The 19705-nt window shown below is 42.5% G+C and overlaps 1 protein-coding gene across 1 annotated transcript in view; it reads right to left on the reverse strand.

The window, feature by feature from the left end:
* Nucleotides 1–254: 254 nt before the first annotated feature.
* Nucleotides 255–19705, reverse strand: part of LOC111150744 (coagulation factor V) — a 57891-nt gene continuing 38440 nt past the window's right edge. Inside the window, exons 12-23 of the mRNA XM_022508323.1 lie at nt 16913–17075; nt 15903–16139; nt 14829–15042; nt 13769–13948; nt 11952–12068; nt 10962–11033; nt 9940–10043; nt 9378–9533; nt 7059–7203; nt 5199–5350; nt 2075–2257; nt 255–753 (exon numbers count right to left, since the gene is read on the reverse strand). Of these exons, the coding sequence (XP_022364031.1) occupies nt 607–753; nt 2075–2257; nt 5199–5350; nt 7059–7203; nt 9378–9533; nt 9940–10043; nt 10962–11033; nt 11952–12068; nt 13769–13948; nt 14829–15042; nt 15903–16139; nt 16913–17075 (1870 nt within the window). The 3' untranslated portion in view covers nt 255–606. The remainder of the gene's footprint in view (nt 754–2074; nt 2258–5198; nt 5351–7058; nt 7204–9377; nt 9534–9939; nt 10044–10961; nt 11034–11951; nt 12069–13768; nt 13949–14828; nt 15043–15902; nt 16140–16912; nt 17076–19705) is intronic.

The raw sequence follows: 19705 nt of genomic DNA on the forward strand, positions 1-19705 counted from the left end.
CTTACAAGTGGAGACAACTGTGTCTTTACTCACAGACGTTCAGAAAAATCACTGTTTGAGTAAGACGGGGTACTTTAAGCACTCATTCCTACATATGGTATGATTTTTTTTTTCCTTCCATGTTAAGAAAAATGAACCATTTAAAACCTTGTTTCCTTTACTCTTAAATCATAGGGATTTTTGTTTTGTTTTGTTTTGTTTTTTAAGCGTAGGAGTGAAAACTATCCAGGTCTATAAATTTTTTTTTTAAGTAGTATCTTTTTTATTAGTGTGTGTAGGTTTTAAAAGAACTATAACGAAGCATTGCTAACTACATAAATATTACTTTACATAGCATTTTTAATCATTGTGAAAGAAGCCATTTGCTTGTTGGTTCTCGATATTTTTCCCATCTATATTCAGATCAATTAAGAATATCTATCATCTCACTGAATTGTAGCAAGGAGTTTACATTATGAAAGTTTCATATATAAAATTTTATTCTCTAATAGAAAAAAGGGAAAATACTGAAAATTATTAATGTTTAAAATAGCTATAAAATACATTGCCTGCTCTAAATGGTTTGATAGCTTTACGAGTCCTTCCTATGTCTTCGAATATTCAATTCTAGTAAATATCACAGCCAAAGAGTTCCAAGCGAAGTGCAATACTTTGATTCCATGTTTTAGGAATGATGCGGATAAACCTGGAGATAATTGGTGGGTTGAAAAAGTTCTTCACGTGTCCTTTGATATTATTATTTCCTTCGAAAATCTGAAAGCAAAATATGAGAAGGTCTTTAAAAATGATATCGTGGTTATAAAAATCTTACAGATCATTTACTTTTATTCTGCAATTTTTGTTCAAGCTGAGGGCATCAAGGAACACATACAACATCACTGGAGATGGTCTTTGGCCGATTATGAAATCCCATGCCTAACAGACCTCTTTAGGGATTCCACCTCCCAGTGATCTGGGTCAGAAAAACAGAGAGATCTGACCTCTGATGTGGTGCTGTAAGGTGTCTGGGAAACTATCTCTGCCCTTAGCTCCTCGGTAGCTGTGTGACTTTGGGCCAGTGTCTTATATTTTCCGACTCTCCTTGTCCTCACTGGTAAATAATAAAAGTTTACCCCACAGGAGTCGTTATGAAGAGTTTTTTAAGTATATAAATATGTGACAAGTGCACAGTGAGTGACAGATAATGGTTATTTGTCACTGACATTGAAAATAAAATGCAACCATGGGCTTTTACTTATTCTTTTTGACAAATGTCTTCTATCCTCAACTGAACAGTGTTTTATGACTTTTTTTTCTTTTTGCGTCCCGGCAAGTTCCCCGAGATCTACCCAGAGCAGCAGCTGGGCCACTCTTTGTTCATGGCACTGATGCTTACTGGGCTGTAAAGACATCCAGGTGAGACACGTAAAACCAGCCAAACCAACCGACCCACCAGACAAACAGCCCAGGAGTTTAAAGAGAGAGAAGTTCAAATGCATTCACCGAGGTAAGTGCTGAGCCCATGATGAGCATTTGGTAAAGGTCACCCCTTCTCCTGTGTTGTCCCTCCTATTGGCTCCAGCCTGGTTTCCCTTCCTGGAATATTAGGCTCATCTCCCTGATTTTTCCCTAGTAGCATTTTGAAAACACGTGGCTGGGGATCAAGGAGCATAATGGAGTAGTTCATCTTGCAGGAAATTGGGTTCCTCGTCGGTTAGGAACCTCATTGTCTCCTGCTTAATAATATGACACAAAGCTTTATGGCCGTGGGTATTTGCTCAGTCAAGAACAAGCTGACCCAAGATAAGCTAATATGATGCTATTTCACAGTGGATGTTCCCCCAGACCCCCATTATAGACTACATGTTTGTGTCCCCCTCAAATTCTCACTATTTCGCAGGGGCTCTATCTCCACAGAAAGATAGCCTGTGTGGTGTCTGTCCCCAGAGCAGCTCCCTGTGGAACTGGGGTTCAGACTTCTTAGAGGGGAGGTGCATGTCTGTGCATATTTGTCAGAAGCAAGGAGCTGCTTGCAAAGGTAAGGATGTCTCTCGCCAGAGCGGGGATGTGAGTTGCTTTGCTGTTGCTTTGTTACCTTGGCCACCATGGAGTATCCCTGCCTGTAAGGCTTCCATTCCATGCCCTGGTCACTGTACTGGATGCTGTAGCTCTTCACATACATCTCAGAGGACAGAGACTTGCAGCCCTGTGTTACAATCGCAGTTATCTTCTTGATTTTGAGCAGATCAATTTGTAACCACTGTTGGTTGTTGTTTGCCTGTGAAGATGGTGAGGACACATGAGCAAGGCCGACATTAAAACCTCCCACTTTTTAGACCAAGATACTCAGAAATGCGCAGAGCTCAAAAGCCTTTCCTATATCATCCCTTAGGATTCTCTGTCCCTTAGAGGACTTCCCTGTTCCTTCTTGTTTGCTGTCACAGACATATATAAACTTATAGTGACGTATTTCATATATCGTATGATAATGGTTTACTTGTTTGTATCTCTTTGAAGGCCGGGATTTATTGTATTTTGTTTCCAGATACTTAGCACAATGCATGGCACAGAGTTGGTGTTCAAGGAATACTTGCTGAATGAATAAATAAATGAATATTACTTGAGAAAAAATATTAGATTGCTAAATTATCTGTAATATTATTCTCTTAATCAAATTTGTTTAAATGCCGTGATGATATTGCGGATGGGTTATCTGAGAAAGGACTGGAGAGTATCCTCTATTTAACTTCATTTTAAAAAAGTCCCACTTTTCTTTCCCTTGCTTCTGTCAACTAAAGGAGGAGTTGTCCAGTTTCTTGTTCTCTGATATTTCAAACAAATGTAATACCTGAGAGACCTAATAAAGCCGTGACTAGGATCTGATATGGTACAGGAGCTGTTCTGTCCCTGCCTAATGAAATGCTTAATCATATGTTTGCTGACACATATTGGAGAAAGAGGGTCAGAAGGACTAACTGAGTTTTGGAGTAATCTGAGACCGATTTTCACCCTTGGGAGATTAATCATGCCCCATAGTCTCAGTCAGTCCTACATGAAATAACGAATATTGATCTATTTCTTTAGCATCACTTACGCGTACATGTATGTATGTATATATATTGATACACAGATATATGTGTAATTTATATACTACATGTATTTTTAAAGCAGATTAATTGAATTAAAATTATTACATTAATTAATTTTTTTTAATTTTGTAGCACTCTCTAGTGACGTTTGGTGGTGCAGGCTGTGTGTATCCAATCCAGGTTGTACCGGTGACACAGAGGTAGGGTCTAGAGAGATCTGGGGGCATAATGACCTTTCATAGGCATAAAAGAGGTGGGTGCACCTCCGTTTGCATGTGTGCCTGCCTAGGTCCAGCTGAGATTTTTAGCCTCTCTAAAGAGACCTCATAAAGACACTGGATTCTAATAGAAGATTCAGTGAAACAGTTCTGATTTAGAATTCCAGATTTAAAATGGTGACCTTAAAAGTTAGAATTAGTATTTCATCCTTGAATCCATTATTATATCACGAAGACTGAGAGCAAATTATATACAGAGCAAAATTTTTCAAAAAGCTGTAATACAGGGTAGGGTGACAAAGTTACCTGGGAAAAAATTGGATGACATCCTTTCTCCTTAACTTTTTCTATTATTTAACATTTTATTTATATAATTATAGAAATGTAATATAGTATCACATTATTACTTTTATTATTTTAACTTCTTTAGGTCTCTGTTTCTCCCTCTACAAAATTGCAAAATGAGGTATGTGGGTGGTTTCCAATGGTGGGAGGACCACTGTTTATCGTGAGAATGGGCTTCCTGATTCTGCCACCAAACGAAGCTAAAATGCTTTACTCTCCTTCATGTTTAAACTTAAAAGGAAAAGTCTGGACCAGATGCTTAGCAAACCCCTTGCTGTTCTTACATTCTGTGAGACTGTGATGGACCAGGACCAGAAATGAGTTTCGAGACACAGATATCAGTTCCCAAGACTATCTGTAGGAGGTCCAAGTTCTTCCATTTTCTTCATTCCTACCACAACTCCCCTTCTGTTGCTGGCAGCCTAATCTATGGATAGGACCTGGAATTCTACAGAGTCCAGGGAACTGGAACGTAGGTGTCTTAAGGGAGGGACAGAGGAGTATAAAAAAGAGGGAAGGGTTAAGTTGACTGGTATAATCATTCTGAGCTCTGATGCCATTGTAATTTTTTAAGTCAGTTGAAGAGTGAAATAAAAATGTGTCAACTATGAACTGTTACCCTAAAACTAAGTCACTGGAATTATCCAATGGGTTATTATTAGGGCAACAGAACTCTCTGGAGGATGCTTATTAAACTTAGGCCACTGATCTATAACCCTGGTTTTGCAGCATTTTGCCATGCCTCCAACTTTCTAAAGGAATGTCACAAAGTTCTCAAAAAATGGGAACAAAAAAAATTTAAATAGCACTATTATGAAAATGAAAAGTATTGGGGCGCCTGGGTGGCTCAGTCGGTTAAGCGGCTGCCTTCAGCTTGGGTCATAATCTCAGGATCCTGGGATGGAGCCCCGCGTCGGGCTCCCTGCTCAGCTGGGAGTCTGCTTCTCCCTCTCCCTCTGTCTGCTACTCTGCCTACTTGTACTCTCTATCTGTCAAATAAATAAATAAAATATTTTTTAAAAATTAGAAATAAAAGAAAATGAAAAGTATTGCTAAATTGTGAAAAAAAAGTATCGCAAATCTAAATCATTTATCACTAATATGAGTTGTCTCAGTTAGGAGCTGGCCAACTCTAGCCCAAGGGCCATATTCAGTCCCTGGCCTGTTTTTGTAAATCAAGTTTTATTGGAACACAGCTATGCTCATTTATGTACTGTTTATAGCTGTTTTCCTGCTACAAGGGCAGAGTTGAGTGGTTATGACTGAGAATGTATGGCTCACAAAGTCTAAAATATTTATGATCTGGTCCTTTGCAGAAGAAATTTGCCCACACTTGATAAAAATCAAAATTAGACCAAGAACCACAGAGATGATAAATAACCTCTCTGAGCCAAAGTCAGAGCTAAGCTATCAAACCAGCAGACATCCTAGATTCTCAGACCTAGGATCACAACCGGCAGAAACGCGAGATTATATTCTGACTTCCAAGGACCCCATGTTTCCCATAGTGAGGGCCTGTGTTTCCTTCTGGAAGGTTGAGGGAGCTCCATTCACAGGCATCCTCTACCTTGGCTTGCCAGGCGTTCACACGACCCTGGGCATTGAGACGGGCACGGAAGGGTTCCCAGTAATCTCCCCACCAAGATTTTTTGAATGAGGAAGCTGTGATTTGCTTGTTTTCTATCTTTCCACTTTCCATACCCAGTGGTGCGGAGCATCCTGTCAAGAGAGAAGTAATGAGATTAATCGTGCGCCACCACTATGCCCTGCATGGCGTTTCTCACTTGCAGAGGAGACAAGAAAAAATATCACTAGCAAGTCACAACAGAAACAACCATTGCCACCAATGATGTTATTGCCCAAAGGCCAAATACTGCTTTTAAGCTCTATGTGTATTACTAAGTGAGAAAACCAAAGAACAGCAAGAAAAAGTAACCAACACTACCAGAAGAATCAGAAACTAAATTGGAGCCCAGGAAGTCTGACACATGTTCTGAATATTTAAACCCATTTTCCTCCTTTGGAGAGTCATGGAAACTTCTGTCTTTTCTCTGAGGTAGAAAATACTCCTTCACTATCTAGGTACATAAGAATATATCCTATTTCTCTTTCTAAAGAAAAAGCTACAAAGAAGAAGGGTGAACCCTTGGTAGTCATGCTCAATAGATGGTTTTCAACCCGTGGAGGGTGACTCCTGTGATGTACCACCGAGAAATCTGCCGAGGCTCGCGCTTGCATGTCAGTCCTCAAAGCTGGTCGGGGACCGGGAGAAACACAGCTCGCGAGTGAGCCCAGCCGACGGCCCGTCACCACCGTCAGCTGCGTGATGCTTTGTTCTTGTTGGTAAATCATGCTGGCATTTTCTTGAAGTGATTATTTCTCTCAATGAAAAAAAAAACTTAAAAAAAAGAAAACCTACAGCTAACTCTGATTATATCAAGAAAATGAAGGTTTTTGTTTTTTTTTTTTAAGTCATGCTTCTTGAATAGAAAATAGATGTTTTGAATAGGTCAACGGAGTTGAATGTCACATTTTAGTTTGACTCTCTGATCTGAGCAAACTACCATTTACAACATATACTATATAGAAAGAAACAAACAGTGACTCTATTACACCTTTGTTCTATTTAGTGGAATTTTATTATGGCCATTTATGATTACTTGGACTTACTTATACCATCGGTCACATTACATCCCCTGAAAAACAGCAGCCTACATAGAAAAAACTTGAGTACCTACAGAGAGCACCAAACAGAATACAGAGTTCAGTCGAGGTTTCTGGAAGTTGGGGGTGTGAGGTGGTTCAGTCTCTTAAGCACCCAACTCTTGATTTTAGCTCAGGATTGTGAGATCAAGCCCTGCCTCGGGCTCCCTGCTGAACAGGGAGGCTGCTTGAGATTTTCTCTCTGCCTCTCCTTCTGCCCCTCCCCATCAGCTTGCTTGCTCTTTCTCTCTAGTGAATAAATAAATCTTAAAAAAAAAGTTGCAGGAATTGGTAAGTAGTTTAGATCTCAAAAACATTCACTGGACATCTAATACAGACCAGTAATGTTGCTCAGTACTTTCATTAAAGTCTGAGTGTGACCTGTAGGACTTTGGAAGAGTCAGAGCTAGTCTGAATCTTTGTTCTTATTGAACTAGGCCAATGGGAGTTATTCTAAGCGATGGCCTTTCCTTGGAGGGTCATGGCAGTGTCCGTGCCATCCTGGCACTGTTTGGAGATGGTGCCCACCTGCTGGCTGGTAGAACCAGTCTTGCTCTAGGTCACAACATAAATGAGAGTCTGCCTGAGCAGAACCTGTTTTACCAAGGTTTTTTGAGGCACCTCAGTGACTACCTAGTACTAATAATTCTATCCATTCCTCTGTATCTACTAAAGCTTGATTCTCTGAGAGGCAGCAAGACAGTAATGCACCTTAGCGTCTTACCGTTAACCTCACAGCCTTGCAGCTCCAACCGAAGGGCCGGTCTGTTATAGGATCTTGTTGGAGAGATCCTAATATATCTAGCCACAATAGGTGGGTCAAACCGATTCTCTTTTATCGTAGAGGCATCCGAATTGCCATCAAAATACTAAAGGAAAAGAGGAAAGCTTAGTTATGGAACAATTCTCTATGAAGTGGTTTTATAATAAAGTTTCAGTTTAACTTAATATTGTCATATTAAGTTTTCAGGTGGCCTGAATTAAATCACTTGGTCTTAAGAAACTGGAGATACTTTCACTTCTGGAAGGTGGTGTAAATGTGCCTCATCTTGTTCCTTCTGCTAAGTACAACTAAAACACAAGAAGCCACTGGAAGATGAAGAGAAGAAGGCAGACCAGCTAGGGTTCTCGGGACCCAAAGAACAACATGGTAGTTGGTGGGCTCCCTGGGTTTCATTTTTGTCTCATATATCCCAGACTGTGAAGTGAAGAAGCCGGCAACCAGGAAACACCAACGGACACAAACAAAAAAAGCTCTGGTGAAAGATTCTTTTCTCTAGCCACGGGACCAGGAAAGGGCAATCCAGCAAGCCGGAGAACGTTCAGACAATAATTGCTCAACTTCTAGATAAACATCAGAGAAAACACCATGGCCCCTCCTCCACCCAGAGCAGCAAAGACCCAGTGGGGAGCCTAGACTTCCATGCTCATAAGACTGTAATGAGTCACCCCAGCACCCTTACCAGGACTGTATTAGAGAAGGTCAAATAGGAACTCAGGACTTTCATCCCCACCAGTTCCTAATAAGGCTCCCACCACTGTATATCATGGAGTGTCTCCCATTCCCACCCAACAGCAAAGAAGAGTGGTCCTCCTTCGGGGGGACCCTGGACTTCAAAGCCCACCTGGCAGGCGTGAGGTGTGCCCCAGCCCCTTTCCTTGCCAGAGCAGTCAGAAGGAGCAGCTAAAACAGAGGGTAAGAACAGCAAGACTAAAACCCAGAACAATAACAGACAGAAGCCAATGAAACAGAGCCAGTCCTTTGAAAAGATGAAAAAAAGAGGCAAATATCTAGCAAGAATGACAAAGCAAAAAGAGAGGCACATTCACCAATATCAGTACGGCTGTAGACCCTGCAGACATCAAAAGCGTAGGCCAACTCTATGCACATAAATTCAACAGCTTCGAGGAAATGGATCAATTAGAAAAACACAATCTCAACTTATCCAATAGGAAATAGATAATGTGCAGAGCCAGTAACTAACAAAGAAAGTGTATTCATAATTTAAAAGATTCCTGGAAAAGAAATCTCTAGGCCCACGTTGTTTCTCTGGTGCATTCTACAAATATTTCAAGAATTAACACCAATTCCAGAAATCTCTCCCTGAAAACAAAAGACATGCTCTCCAAATTATTTTATGAAGCCAGTATTACCCTGATATCAAAACCAGAGAAATACATTATAAAAAATAGAACTACACACCAATATTCCTCATGAATATAAGGGTGAAAGTCTTGAAGTTATGAACTCTGTAACTGTAATCTGTACCCTCTCTCCAAGACGATTAGTAAGGGCTGTAATTAGAGATTTTCATGATCTGTTCAAAGGGATACTGTAAATAACTTATTACTAGAGATACCTACTGATAATACAGACACTACTCAAATAGTAAATGATTTGCAGGAAAAATGAAACAGATTCAACGTTCTCAGTGTAATAACGGCAGACTGAGTCCTTCCATTCGGAGCTTTCTTTGGAAGGGGATTAGGGAGGAAGGGGAGTTGGGGCTGGTACACAGGGGTTTGGGGGAATGATCCTGGCTGAGCTTCCGAAAGAGGGGCAGGCCTGTCGCTCCTCGGGCAGGGAGCAGAAGGGAAAGCGCGCTGACCAGAGCAGAACTGGTGCGGTCATTGCTATCTGCTTCCTTTAAGGTACACTGAAACAAAGAACAAAATACGATGGAAAAGTCAGTAGAAACAAAACTTCAAAGCCCGTTTTTAGCGTGAGCTCCTGAAGGACCAAGACCAGATGTTCCACTCTGCCGTCCGCTGTCTGCCTGTCTGAGAGGTCCGGGTATCTAGTTTGATCCACAAGTGAGTTTTTGGTGGAGTTTTGAAGTGTCGTAAGTCAGGCTCATCCTTTACTCTGTAGTAATAGACCCATCGTTACACCACTTTCTTTCCTAAGGCCCTAAGAAAACCATTTGCATTTCTACCTCCCAGAAAGGTATTTTTTAAAAAGACACGATGACAGGCATAGTCACAGTAGCCCAGGGAGGCTAGGGTGAGTCTAGGGAGTGGGAAAGAAACGAGGTGCACAGACCATCACGTTCCTGGTGCTGTTCCCCTTGAAGATCTGCCAGTTCGTGAGGTCGGAGCTGTACGCCACAGAGAACTGCGTGGTGTAGTAGGACTTCAGATACTGCTTGGCCCCTTGAGTCTGAATCCCCGTGAGTACGACTTCCCTCTGCATGTCCACCTGCCACACAGCAAAGCCATTACAGACTGTCTTTGTCAACAAGTCACGCGCTGCTTCCATGATTCACTGTGCAGCCGGCTTTCCTCGGGACTAACCAGCCAAGGTCTTAGCACTAATAAAATGGCTAGAAACACCCCACATGTGAGCATGGAGGACCTGGGCTTGAATCCAAGTTCAACCACTCACTAGACATTCGGCACTTAATTAGGCCTGCTCTGCCTTAGTTTTTTCATCTGTGAAAAGGATCTCTAGGCTGTGACTAGCACTAACCTCATAGGGTTCGTTTTGAGTATGTAAAGTACTTAGGGTAGTGCCTAGAATGTTGCAAGAACAAGGAGAAATTATTAAATCACTATCATTTTATTAGTATGGTGCTGTAAATATTAATAAGGTTAATAAGATATACCTGGATCCAAGGCTTAGAGTCAAGTTCTGTTGAAGGTTTCTCTGTGATCCAAGCATTATATGACCCACCATTGTTTAATCTTGCTAATTTGGGTTCCCAATAACCTAAATCCAAAAAAGAAAAAAAAAATTATTCTGAATTAAAACAAAGAGACAAACCAAAAGCATATAATTGGCCATTTCCCAAGTAAGTTTAGTCCTAGTGGACAACCAGACCTCTGCAGGGTCTTCTGCTGAAGTTAGGAGACCGGGCCGTTGACACAAGGCCTCAGCTACGAGGCTCATTCACGATGGTGAAATCTTCTTGGCTTCAGTCTGTGCTTGGTCAGCTGTCAACCACCGCCCACCCCCTCTCCTGCATACAGGTTCTGTTTGTCTTTTCTCAGTTATGTTGATGTGGCTGCTGCCCAGAGTGCTTGCCTAAGGGGAGGACGTGGGAGGGATTATGGGAGCCTCCTGATCCCTTCCAACTGACCTCTTGGTCTTAGGAAGGGTTTTGAGGCAGAGTGAGGAAGTTTAGAAGGAGACCCTGACACCCAGTGGGTGGTCTGCAAAGTCCTTGAATAGACGAATGGTTGGCACAACAAAGAACCCCATTAGTGGGGAGAGTAGTATGTGGTCAATGAGACCTTGTGAATCTGGCTGGAATATTATGTTTGTGATCAAACCTGGAAAGGGGATGAATGGGGAGGGTTTTGAAAATGGGAACATGGTCGTGGGAGTGAGGGATCCCCTCCTTGCTCAATCCCTGCTGAGAGGCTGGACTGCCTGGGTGGAGACTCTGAGGAGCCCTAGCTCTTGGTCTTCCCTGAGACAGACTCTACAGGGACCTTATACATCAGAGAGGATGTTAGCGCCTATTATACACTCCTTCCTCTTCCAGATGAGCGCCTCATGAGCAAAGCCAGGGAGGAGCAATGACACGTAGATTCGACAGGTAGGGGTTGTCATGGGTTGTTTTTCAGGCTGTACACTGCACAACTGTAGGAGATGGCTTCCAAAGACGATGATGCTACCACTTACCCAAATGCTCAGAAGCCTTGATCTGTGAATCAGCTATGATACCAGTGCTTAGTCCCATTGGCATCTTACATTCTAAAAAACAGACAAAACACACACACACACACACACACACACACACACACACACAAACAGAACAATGAATAATTTTTGCTTAGAAAATATATATAACTGTGTAAAATCTCCATGGCAGGAGATCATACCTCTGGTGGGTCAGTCATTTGGTAGTTGCACTTCGCTTTGTGGCACTGCCTTAAACATGTCTGGTTATATTTAGTACTAGTACTAGCAAGATTAGTGATTGGTGCTAGTCTTTAACAGAGTGACACCCTAGAGGAAAACCGTGAAGACCCCAAAATTCAACTAGTTTTATACAGATTTCCATCTGCTCATATCTTAAAATAAGTCATTTTACAACCTTAAGTATTACCCCCGTAAGTCTATATTCTCAAAAGTTGACCTGAAAGTTACAGGGTTATTTATATCCTGATCACAAAAGAAAATGCCAGCCACTGAGATGTCTGGATGTTGACACAGGGCTTGTGTATTAAGTACTCAGCAAATATTAAATAAATGCTGGCTAGCTGGTTGGCTGGGTGGATGGGCAGATGGAAATGATTTCTCAAATACTGGAATGCCTAGTTCAGAGACTATCCCAGTCGTTGATGAATTCTTGGTATCTTTTCCCTCCTCTGGAAAATTTCTTACATTCATTTCCCATGAATCACACATCATGACGGAAGCCACTTTATATTCGTTCCCCAACTGAGAAGAATGCCTTTGGGCTGAAACATGGGGTTTAAGTTTCCTTGAAGACTGATGCTTGCGGCACCATCAGACGATGGGTCAGAATAAATCAGTTAGCAGTTAGAATAAAAGCATTATTGCCCTTGTCATGCAGAGTCTCAGAGTTCCATATTTCCAATCTAAAAGTTAGGAATGTTCCAGCAGGGACCGTCCTGCTAAAAGCATCACGTGGTTCTTGGGTGGTACCTCTGTCTATGATGAGAAACGGTGTTTGCATCCCTGCTCTCTGGTTTTCTCCAACCTCTGTGTCCAGCAGCCAGCAGCCAGCTTTTGATGCCTTCATTTCAAGAGTTTTAAATGAACCTAAAACAGAGAGTGAAGGACAATATTACACACCCCTAATGAACAATATTAGTTGACAGCTATCAAAGAATCCTAAAATCCCTGCATCACAAGAGGCTTTAGAAAAGAATTTAAGAATGACCCCTTTCTCTTAGGCAGGACTAGAGGTGTAACAAACAGTTAAAAACAAAACAAAACAATGACACACACACATTAGTAAAAACAACTTGCCCCAGGACTTTAAAAAATCTCCAGCATCCCTTACAGGAAAGAAGCCTTCATACAAAGTTATAAGCTAACTCATACCCAGCACAGCTTCTGAACCCTAAGGATGAAAATGACCTTGAATGACTCATGACCGGGCCTCAAGAAAACTGTCCGTGTTTCCTTTCTCTCCCTTCACTTCATTAGTTTTTCCTTTTTTTATAAGAAAATTAAAATCAAGCATCCTTCTCCCATGTTTTCAAGTTTTCTATTAAGTTTACATAGTTGAACCGAGAGGCGCATGACCTATTTCAGAAAATCGCTGAAAGAAAGACATGTCTGAAACTTCTGATTATCCACTCCGATATTTAATGCTACCCTTTGCTAGTTAATACTTGAATTCTGCTGACTGTAGTTCGTGTCTAGTTTCCAGATTGTGAGTGAGAATTAATAGCCTATGGTCATCCTCCACTGTCCAATACAGACCATTTAGATATGAAGATTTGGACGGGCCAGCCAATTCCAGCTTCTCAGTGTTTCGGAAAGGAGGACTGATCTGGCAATCTACATCTGGTGAAAAGTCAGGAATGAGTTTCACCTAATCCCCTCTTGTCTCTGATTTTAATAGAGTGGGTCTTTATAGCTTCATGAATGCACCATAGGCCTGAATGAAACAAACAAGAACACCCTTTTCCCTATCCCGAACCAAACCAGTCCTGTTCGGACTGCTGTGCCCCTCTAAGGCTGAGTCACACAACAACTTCTCCACCCAAAGTGCTGGCAAGGGACCAACTGTCCTCATTAGCTTCTCAGAGCATTTGCAGAAGATGGGCTGTTTGTTAAAAATGCAGAGGCTCAGGGCGCCTGGGTGGCTCCGTTGCGGGGCGTCTGCCTTCGGCTCAGGTCATGGTCCAGGGTTCTGGGATCGAGCCCCGCATCGGGCTCCCCGCTCTCCCTGGGAAGCCTGCTTCTCCCTCTCCCACTCCCCCTGCTTGTGTTCCCTCTCTCGCTGTGTCTCTCTCTGTCAAATAAATAAATAAAATCTTAAAAAAAGGAGAGTGTCTGGCATCTGCTGAAGATCCCAAGATCTACCAGATCAAAAGCTCCAAAAGCAAATCTCTACCTTGGTGTTTGCATTTTAACCAGCTTCCCAGACTTCCACTGTGCTCGGTACTGTCGCAGAATCAGTCGCCGCGGCACTCATACCCCTACCCACTCCTACGACACACAGGGAGACCTACAACCCACTTGTACCTAAGAATCCTTGGCGATGACTGGTTTGTTGAAGCCTTTTCATTATAAAGGGGGTACTAGCCCGCCTGGTGCTGCAAAGGGCGCACACGTTAGCTGCCTTTTTCGCACTCAGTATGCAGTCTAGGGGTGTGTGTCTGCCCAGGATCTATGCCAGAAACCATGCCCGACCCTCAGGAAGTAATGCCCAGGAGGGAATGAGGGCCAGCGACAGCTCCCCTAGCCGTTTTTCACCAGGGACCTCTTTCCCTCGTGCAGGTCTTTACCAGGCAGCAGGGGCCAGACCCCCAGCTGGTGCTGTCGAGTGCCATTTTCCAGCAAGGTCTGGCCGTGAAAGTGAACCACGTGGATGTCTCGGGAGCTGCCCATGTTCAGCAGGTGTAACCTCACCCACTCTTGCTCGTACATTCTCAGGCCAGGCAAGTTGTAGATCATCCCATTAATGGCTGAAAGGACAGAAAGTTGCAATGGGTTAGAGATCTGTGTACGCCAGCAGAGGGGCTGCCGAAGAGGTCTGAGGCCTCCCACCTCACTACCCATCTTCCTACTGCTCTGCCTGCCCAGGCATAGAGTAAGGACCCCTGTGTACCCTGTTATCAGGGAAAGGCTAAAATGGGACCCCATCTCCTCCCCTTGTCGGTCTCCAGCGGCTTCCTACAGAGCTGACCTCTCTCCACCACGTACCTCACACTTCCCTGCTCTCTGTCTCCTTGACCTTTACAGGGTGGGTTTGCCTGTGCTACAGGAACAGGAAGACGAACATGAGCCAGAGAAGTGAACTCCAGTGGTTGGAGGAAAGAGAGTGAGGGGATACACATCACGTCACCCCGAGGCCTCCTAAATTCAGATAGAGCTCAGGGCAAATCTGGGAATGTGGACGACCGAGGTCCCTGTTTGTTCTCTCATTCCTATGAGAGCTCCTCTGCTCCCTTTCCAGCATAAATGTCTAGGGCTCTCGGGCTTCATCCGCTCAGAGCTCCAGACTCAGAGCTCAGAACTTGCTCCATGAAATGGAGCTCCATTTCATGCTCCATGAAACATATGTGAGTGTGTGTACGTGTGCACGGTGTGCACACTGGCTTTTGGTTGGTGGGAGGGTGGGTTGGGTTTGTTCTCAAAGTAGCTCCCGTGTTAGCTTTCAGACCTTCTCTAGCTCCTCCATGTGCCCGCCACCTGCCAGGGGACAGCAGCCCGCAGCTGTTTAAGGACCTGGTGTGGGTTGAGGCTCCTGATTCCTCAGAAGCACGTCCTGTCTAATCTCATGAAGACCTAGAGTAACCCAATGTGATTCCGTTTGGACACTGGATCAAGGTCAGAGGAAAATACCATGAAACTCATGGGAGTTTTTGACTTCTGAAGATGCAAGTCTCCAAGGCCTGGGGGACTGGGCCTTCTTTTCATAGTACCAGCTCTTCTTTTCATCAAAGATCATAAAAAGCAAGATGAATTCTCTCATATCCATGGGCGTGTTGCTCTTATCAAGGACTCCTTTTTCACAGATCAGAAGGGGACCTATCAAGCCAGAATGGATATCTTTTTCCTGGAAGACAGTAGGAGGAAAATGCACAGATTTTCTCTTTCTCAGGATTTCGTTTGCTCTTCTGACAATCACTGATTCTGTAGAAAAGGAAACCTCAGGAGCTCTGAGTCTGAAGTTTATAAATGAAGAGCTCAGTAAGCCTGGGTATCTCTGATCATCGGATCCCGTGGCACTCATAGTCCCTTCCTCTGATTCGTCCTTTATCTCAGCATGGCAGTAATGATAGTATCAATGACAGTATCAATGCCATTATAATTACTATTTATTGAGCATCTACTATTATAGCAAATATTTTGCTGGGAGTATCTTATTTAATTCAGAAAACACTCCTGTAAATTAAAAATAAGCTCACTTATTAAATATACATTACCAAGTGCCTATTGTGTGCTATCCACTGTTTCCTCATTTTTAACTTTAGAAACTGAGGTTGAGAGAGGTCAAGTAACTTTCCCAGGCCCCCCCAGTAAGTGACAGGATAGGGACTGAAATTGAAGTCTGTGCTTTCTCTCTAGCAAGCCCACCCAAGATGAAGGCATCTCGACTTTGCAGCTCTTTCATAAAGAAAGAGCAAAGCAAAGCTATTACTTGCACAAGGAAATTGCAAAAACATGTCTTCCTCTACAAAGCAGTCACTCTGCCTGAGCTCAACCATTTCCATACCCCTCCCTCCTCTCCACGGAGCACATGCTTCTCTCTCACGGTCATCTGAAGCCAAGTTGTGACAGACTGTTGACCAGAACCCTTACAAATTCCTCATGGAAAGCAAGACACTTAAGGAGAAATTAGCTTGACCCTTCCATCTGGTAGACTCAGGTTATAAGGTTAGGCGAATGACAAAAACTTTCAACGGATGTACCTACCGGGTTCACTGCTGAGTAGTAAGCCCAGGCCCGGCAGGCAGAGCCGGGACTCTCCGGTCCGGATCGGGTGGTGGCGTGCCATACATACGTGTAACTGCTGTTTGGGTGAACAGCATTATCTTCCTTGAACCACTCAGGAGAGTCATCTTCGTAAGTCTTTCCCTCTGATGACTTTTCGTAGGAAAGCCCGTGGGCATGAAGAGAATATGGTCTGGATGCTAAATTTTTGAAACGAACCTAGAAAAAAGAATGACCCACAAAGGTACTAAGTCCAACAAAAATCCAAATTAAAAAAATGTCAGTATTATACACCCAAGCAGATGGGGAGTTATTAAATTAGACCTATGTGTATATATAGTGAGATATGTTAACTGCCTACAAGTACAAAGTAACCCATATATTACTTCATCTAATCTTTACAACATCCCGTGAGATAGAGCCCAAGCAGTTTACCCTAGGAACACCAAAATATGTTTGTTCTTAGGCTGTAAAGCAAAAGTGTTCGGCACACTTGAAGTGACCACAGAAGATGCTGCAGATCTGAAGATGAATGAGCTCTGGGTCTTGCTCACAGTAAGTCTCCAACCTTGCTGAAGAGGCAGCTGCACATGGGGATTGACGTTAAAGACCTGGGACCAAAAGGCCATAACCAAAGTATGAATGGGGTTAGACGGAATGTCTGAAAGGATGGCAATTCGGCTGAACGTGCAGGAGAAAGTTTCTTGGGGAAAACAGAATTGGCCCTTATGGAAGAAAACAGGAGCTCCGCAGAGGAAGAAATAAAATCATGAGATCATTTTTTTTCTTTTCTTTTCTTTTTTTTTTTTTAGATAATTTCTTTTAAGATTATCAAATCACTTGGCAAACAGTCTCTGAAAAGAAGTGTAATTATTTGTTAACTTTGGAAAATAAATTACCTATAGCCCTCCTGCCCCTTCCACTGTTACAAAGCCTCTGGTGCTTGTGGAAATGTCCGTGATGATCTTAGCAACGCTCACGAGATTACTTACTTGGATGACATCATCCACTTCAGCTCTAATAATAGGACCAAGAATGCCAAGATGCTCTTCATACTCCCCCAAAGGATCACGTTTGGTAAAAGTGCTATCAAGGTACTTCCGAAAGACTACTTTCTTATATATGGTTTTCTCTGGATCATCATCAACATCTTCACTGAAATAATAATAAGAATAGTATTTGTTTAAAGGAACAAATGAAAGGCCATTTAAAGAATTGGGGGAATTATCCCTGTTTCTGAGTATAGTATCTAGCATGGATATTTAATTAGTACTCAAGGAACAAATGAATGAAAATATAAATGAGTAAAAACTTAAGCCAATAAATATCCTTCAGATCCCAGCTCACATATCATTTCTTAGGTAAGTCTTCCTATAAACCTTTATAGGTCAAATCTGTCTATATGATTCCATAAGTTTCTATAGTATTGCTAAGCATATATAGTATATTCCTGTAGTACTCTTATATTTCTCTAGTATATATAGTAAGTTATCTTATTTATTTGTTTCTTTGTTTTTTTTTTTAATATGTGATTTACTTGTGAGATTATCTATTAGAATCTGACTCTAATACTAGAGTGAAAACACCATGAGGTCAGGGATCATGCCTAATTTGCTCATTCTTTTATTTCTATATCTAGCAAGTTATCCAGCACATAGTGGGGACTTGTTAGATTTTTATGTAATACATCAGTGAATGAACAAATGTAACCACATATTCGCCAATAGCAGATTTTAGTATCAGAAGCAGCCAGGGCTTGGGGCTGTCTGGTGTCAACGGTCACTCCTGTGAAAGCCACTAGGTGGCTGGGAGTTTTATAGTCTGAAAGTAGCCATTTTTCTCTCATTTCCCTTTTAAAAATCATGTTATTCCTTGTGTAGTTCACTAGTTCAGTCTGCAGCCAGAGCACATGGTATTCTCTCACTGACTCCTCCATGTCCCAGGCCTGTGGAAACAGGCCGAAACTCCTCCGTCATGCACCACGTTTGTCACACACTGTGAGCCGCCAACAGAGGATCCCATTCTGTCTTCCTTCCCGCTTCTTACCCTACTGACCCCATCCTTCCAGACCCTAAGCATAACAGAGTTTCACAGAACACATGGGGACAAGCAAAGCAACTTTGACTGCCATACACATGGCTTGCATGTCTGGAATGCTATATAAGATTTTGAAGGAACTGGTTCCATCCCTTTCCACTTTGGAAAGGCCCTAAATCTTACTCCTTCAGAGCCTCTCTTCGAAATCCCTAGATAAACTATTTATTCTCATATAGCAATGGGTGCTATATTTAAATAGAAAGTCATGGGGAAATGTGTTTTATTCTTACTGGGGGGGTAGGAAGAGCAGAGGGAGAAGGAGAGAGAGAATGTTAAGCAGGCTCCACGTCCAACATGGAGCCCAATGTGGGGCTCAGTCTCACAACCCTGAGATCATGACCTGAGCTGAAATCAAGAGTTGGAAGCTTAATCAACTGAGCCACCCAGGTGCCCCAAAAATGTGTTTTAAACTAACTGAGTTCTAATATGGAAATGCCAGCACCAGATTAATGAAATAATTTCTGTAAGCCATAACCATGCACTGTGCTTGCTTACTCTGATTACCCTTTGGCTTTTGGCTTTTACCGTACCCGTTAGCTTTTGGAAAAGCTATACTGTACTATATTTAGACAGTTCAAGCATGGTCACCATGCTGTGTCCCTGAGAATCTGCAGCTAAGCCTTGCCCCTTGTCCCTCCCTCTCTTCTTTCTCTATATGGTCATCCCAGAATACAGAGTCCACCTCGTCACGGCGTTTATCCTTAAGCTGAACTGAACTGAAAACTCTTAGAAATGTCTGCGGATCCCTTAGAAACTCTCTGCTGTAGTTAGGCCACGTGCAAAACTGCATGAACTCCTTCAACTCCGTGGCTGGAGTGACTAGAATCCTGAAAGGTTAAATCTGAAGAGGATGTTGGGGGCCAGTCAGTGTAACATCTTCATTTAAAAAATGAAAGTAACGGAGTCCAGGAAAGGAGCTCATATACTCCAGGAAACCAGGAATGGCTTAAAACTTCTGAAGTTTTAACTTTCAAGTTCAAATTTTCAATTTCAAGTTTTGGTTTTGCTCTTTGGATAAACACCAAAATTCTTCCCATGGCCTGTAAAACCTAGCAGCATCTGGCCTTTGCAGAGCTAGCCAAACGCTTTCTTACCACTCACCCTCTTCTTTGAGCTCCAGCTACAGGTTTCAGGGCTTCCTGCTTCCACAGGTCCTCATCATGCCCTTCTTTCTGTCTAGAATGTTCTCCTCTTTCTACTTCCTGCCTAGTTTACTTCTACTTATCTTCCAATCTCAGCTCAAATACCACTTCCTCGGGGTCAGATTCCTCAAGTCTCATATCAGCATGTATCTTCCTTTCCTTCTTGGTCTTTAGCTGGTTATATTTTACACTTATTTATGGGAGCATTTAATTCATATCCACCTGCTCAACTAGACACAAGTTCTATGAGGGCAGGAGTCGTGTACGTTTATATTCTCTTTTAGAGTCTCAGCACTTAGCACAATGCTTAGGAGAGAATAAGCACTCATTAAAGAGTTATTGGAGGAGTGATTCTATGAGCCAAATTAAAGCCCAAGTTTAAATTAAGGTACATCATCACTGAATGACTGCCTCAGTTGAAGATATAAACTTAATTTTTGTTTTTAAACTGGCTTGTATCCTTGGCCTCTGCTACTGGAATCTCACGTAATTTGAATCAAATGTCACCAAGATGCTGTATACTTTACATTGATCAGTAAACAATTT

Source organism: Enhydra lutris, unplaced genomic scaffold, assembly GCF_002288905.1.
Source record: "Enhydra lutris kenyoni isolate GAN:26980312 unplaced genomic scaffold, ASM228890v2 scaffoldscaffold24, whole genome shotgun sequence".
Taxonomy (NCBI): Eukaryota; Metazoa; Chordata; class Mammalia; order Carnivora; family Mustelidae; genus Enhydra; species Enhydra lutris.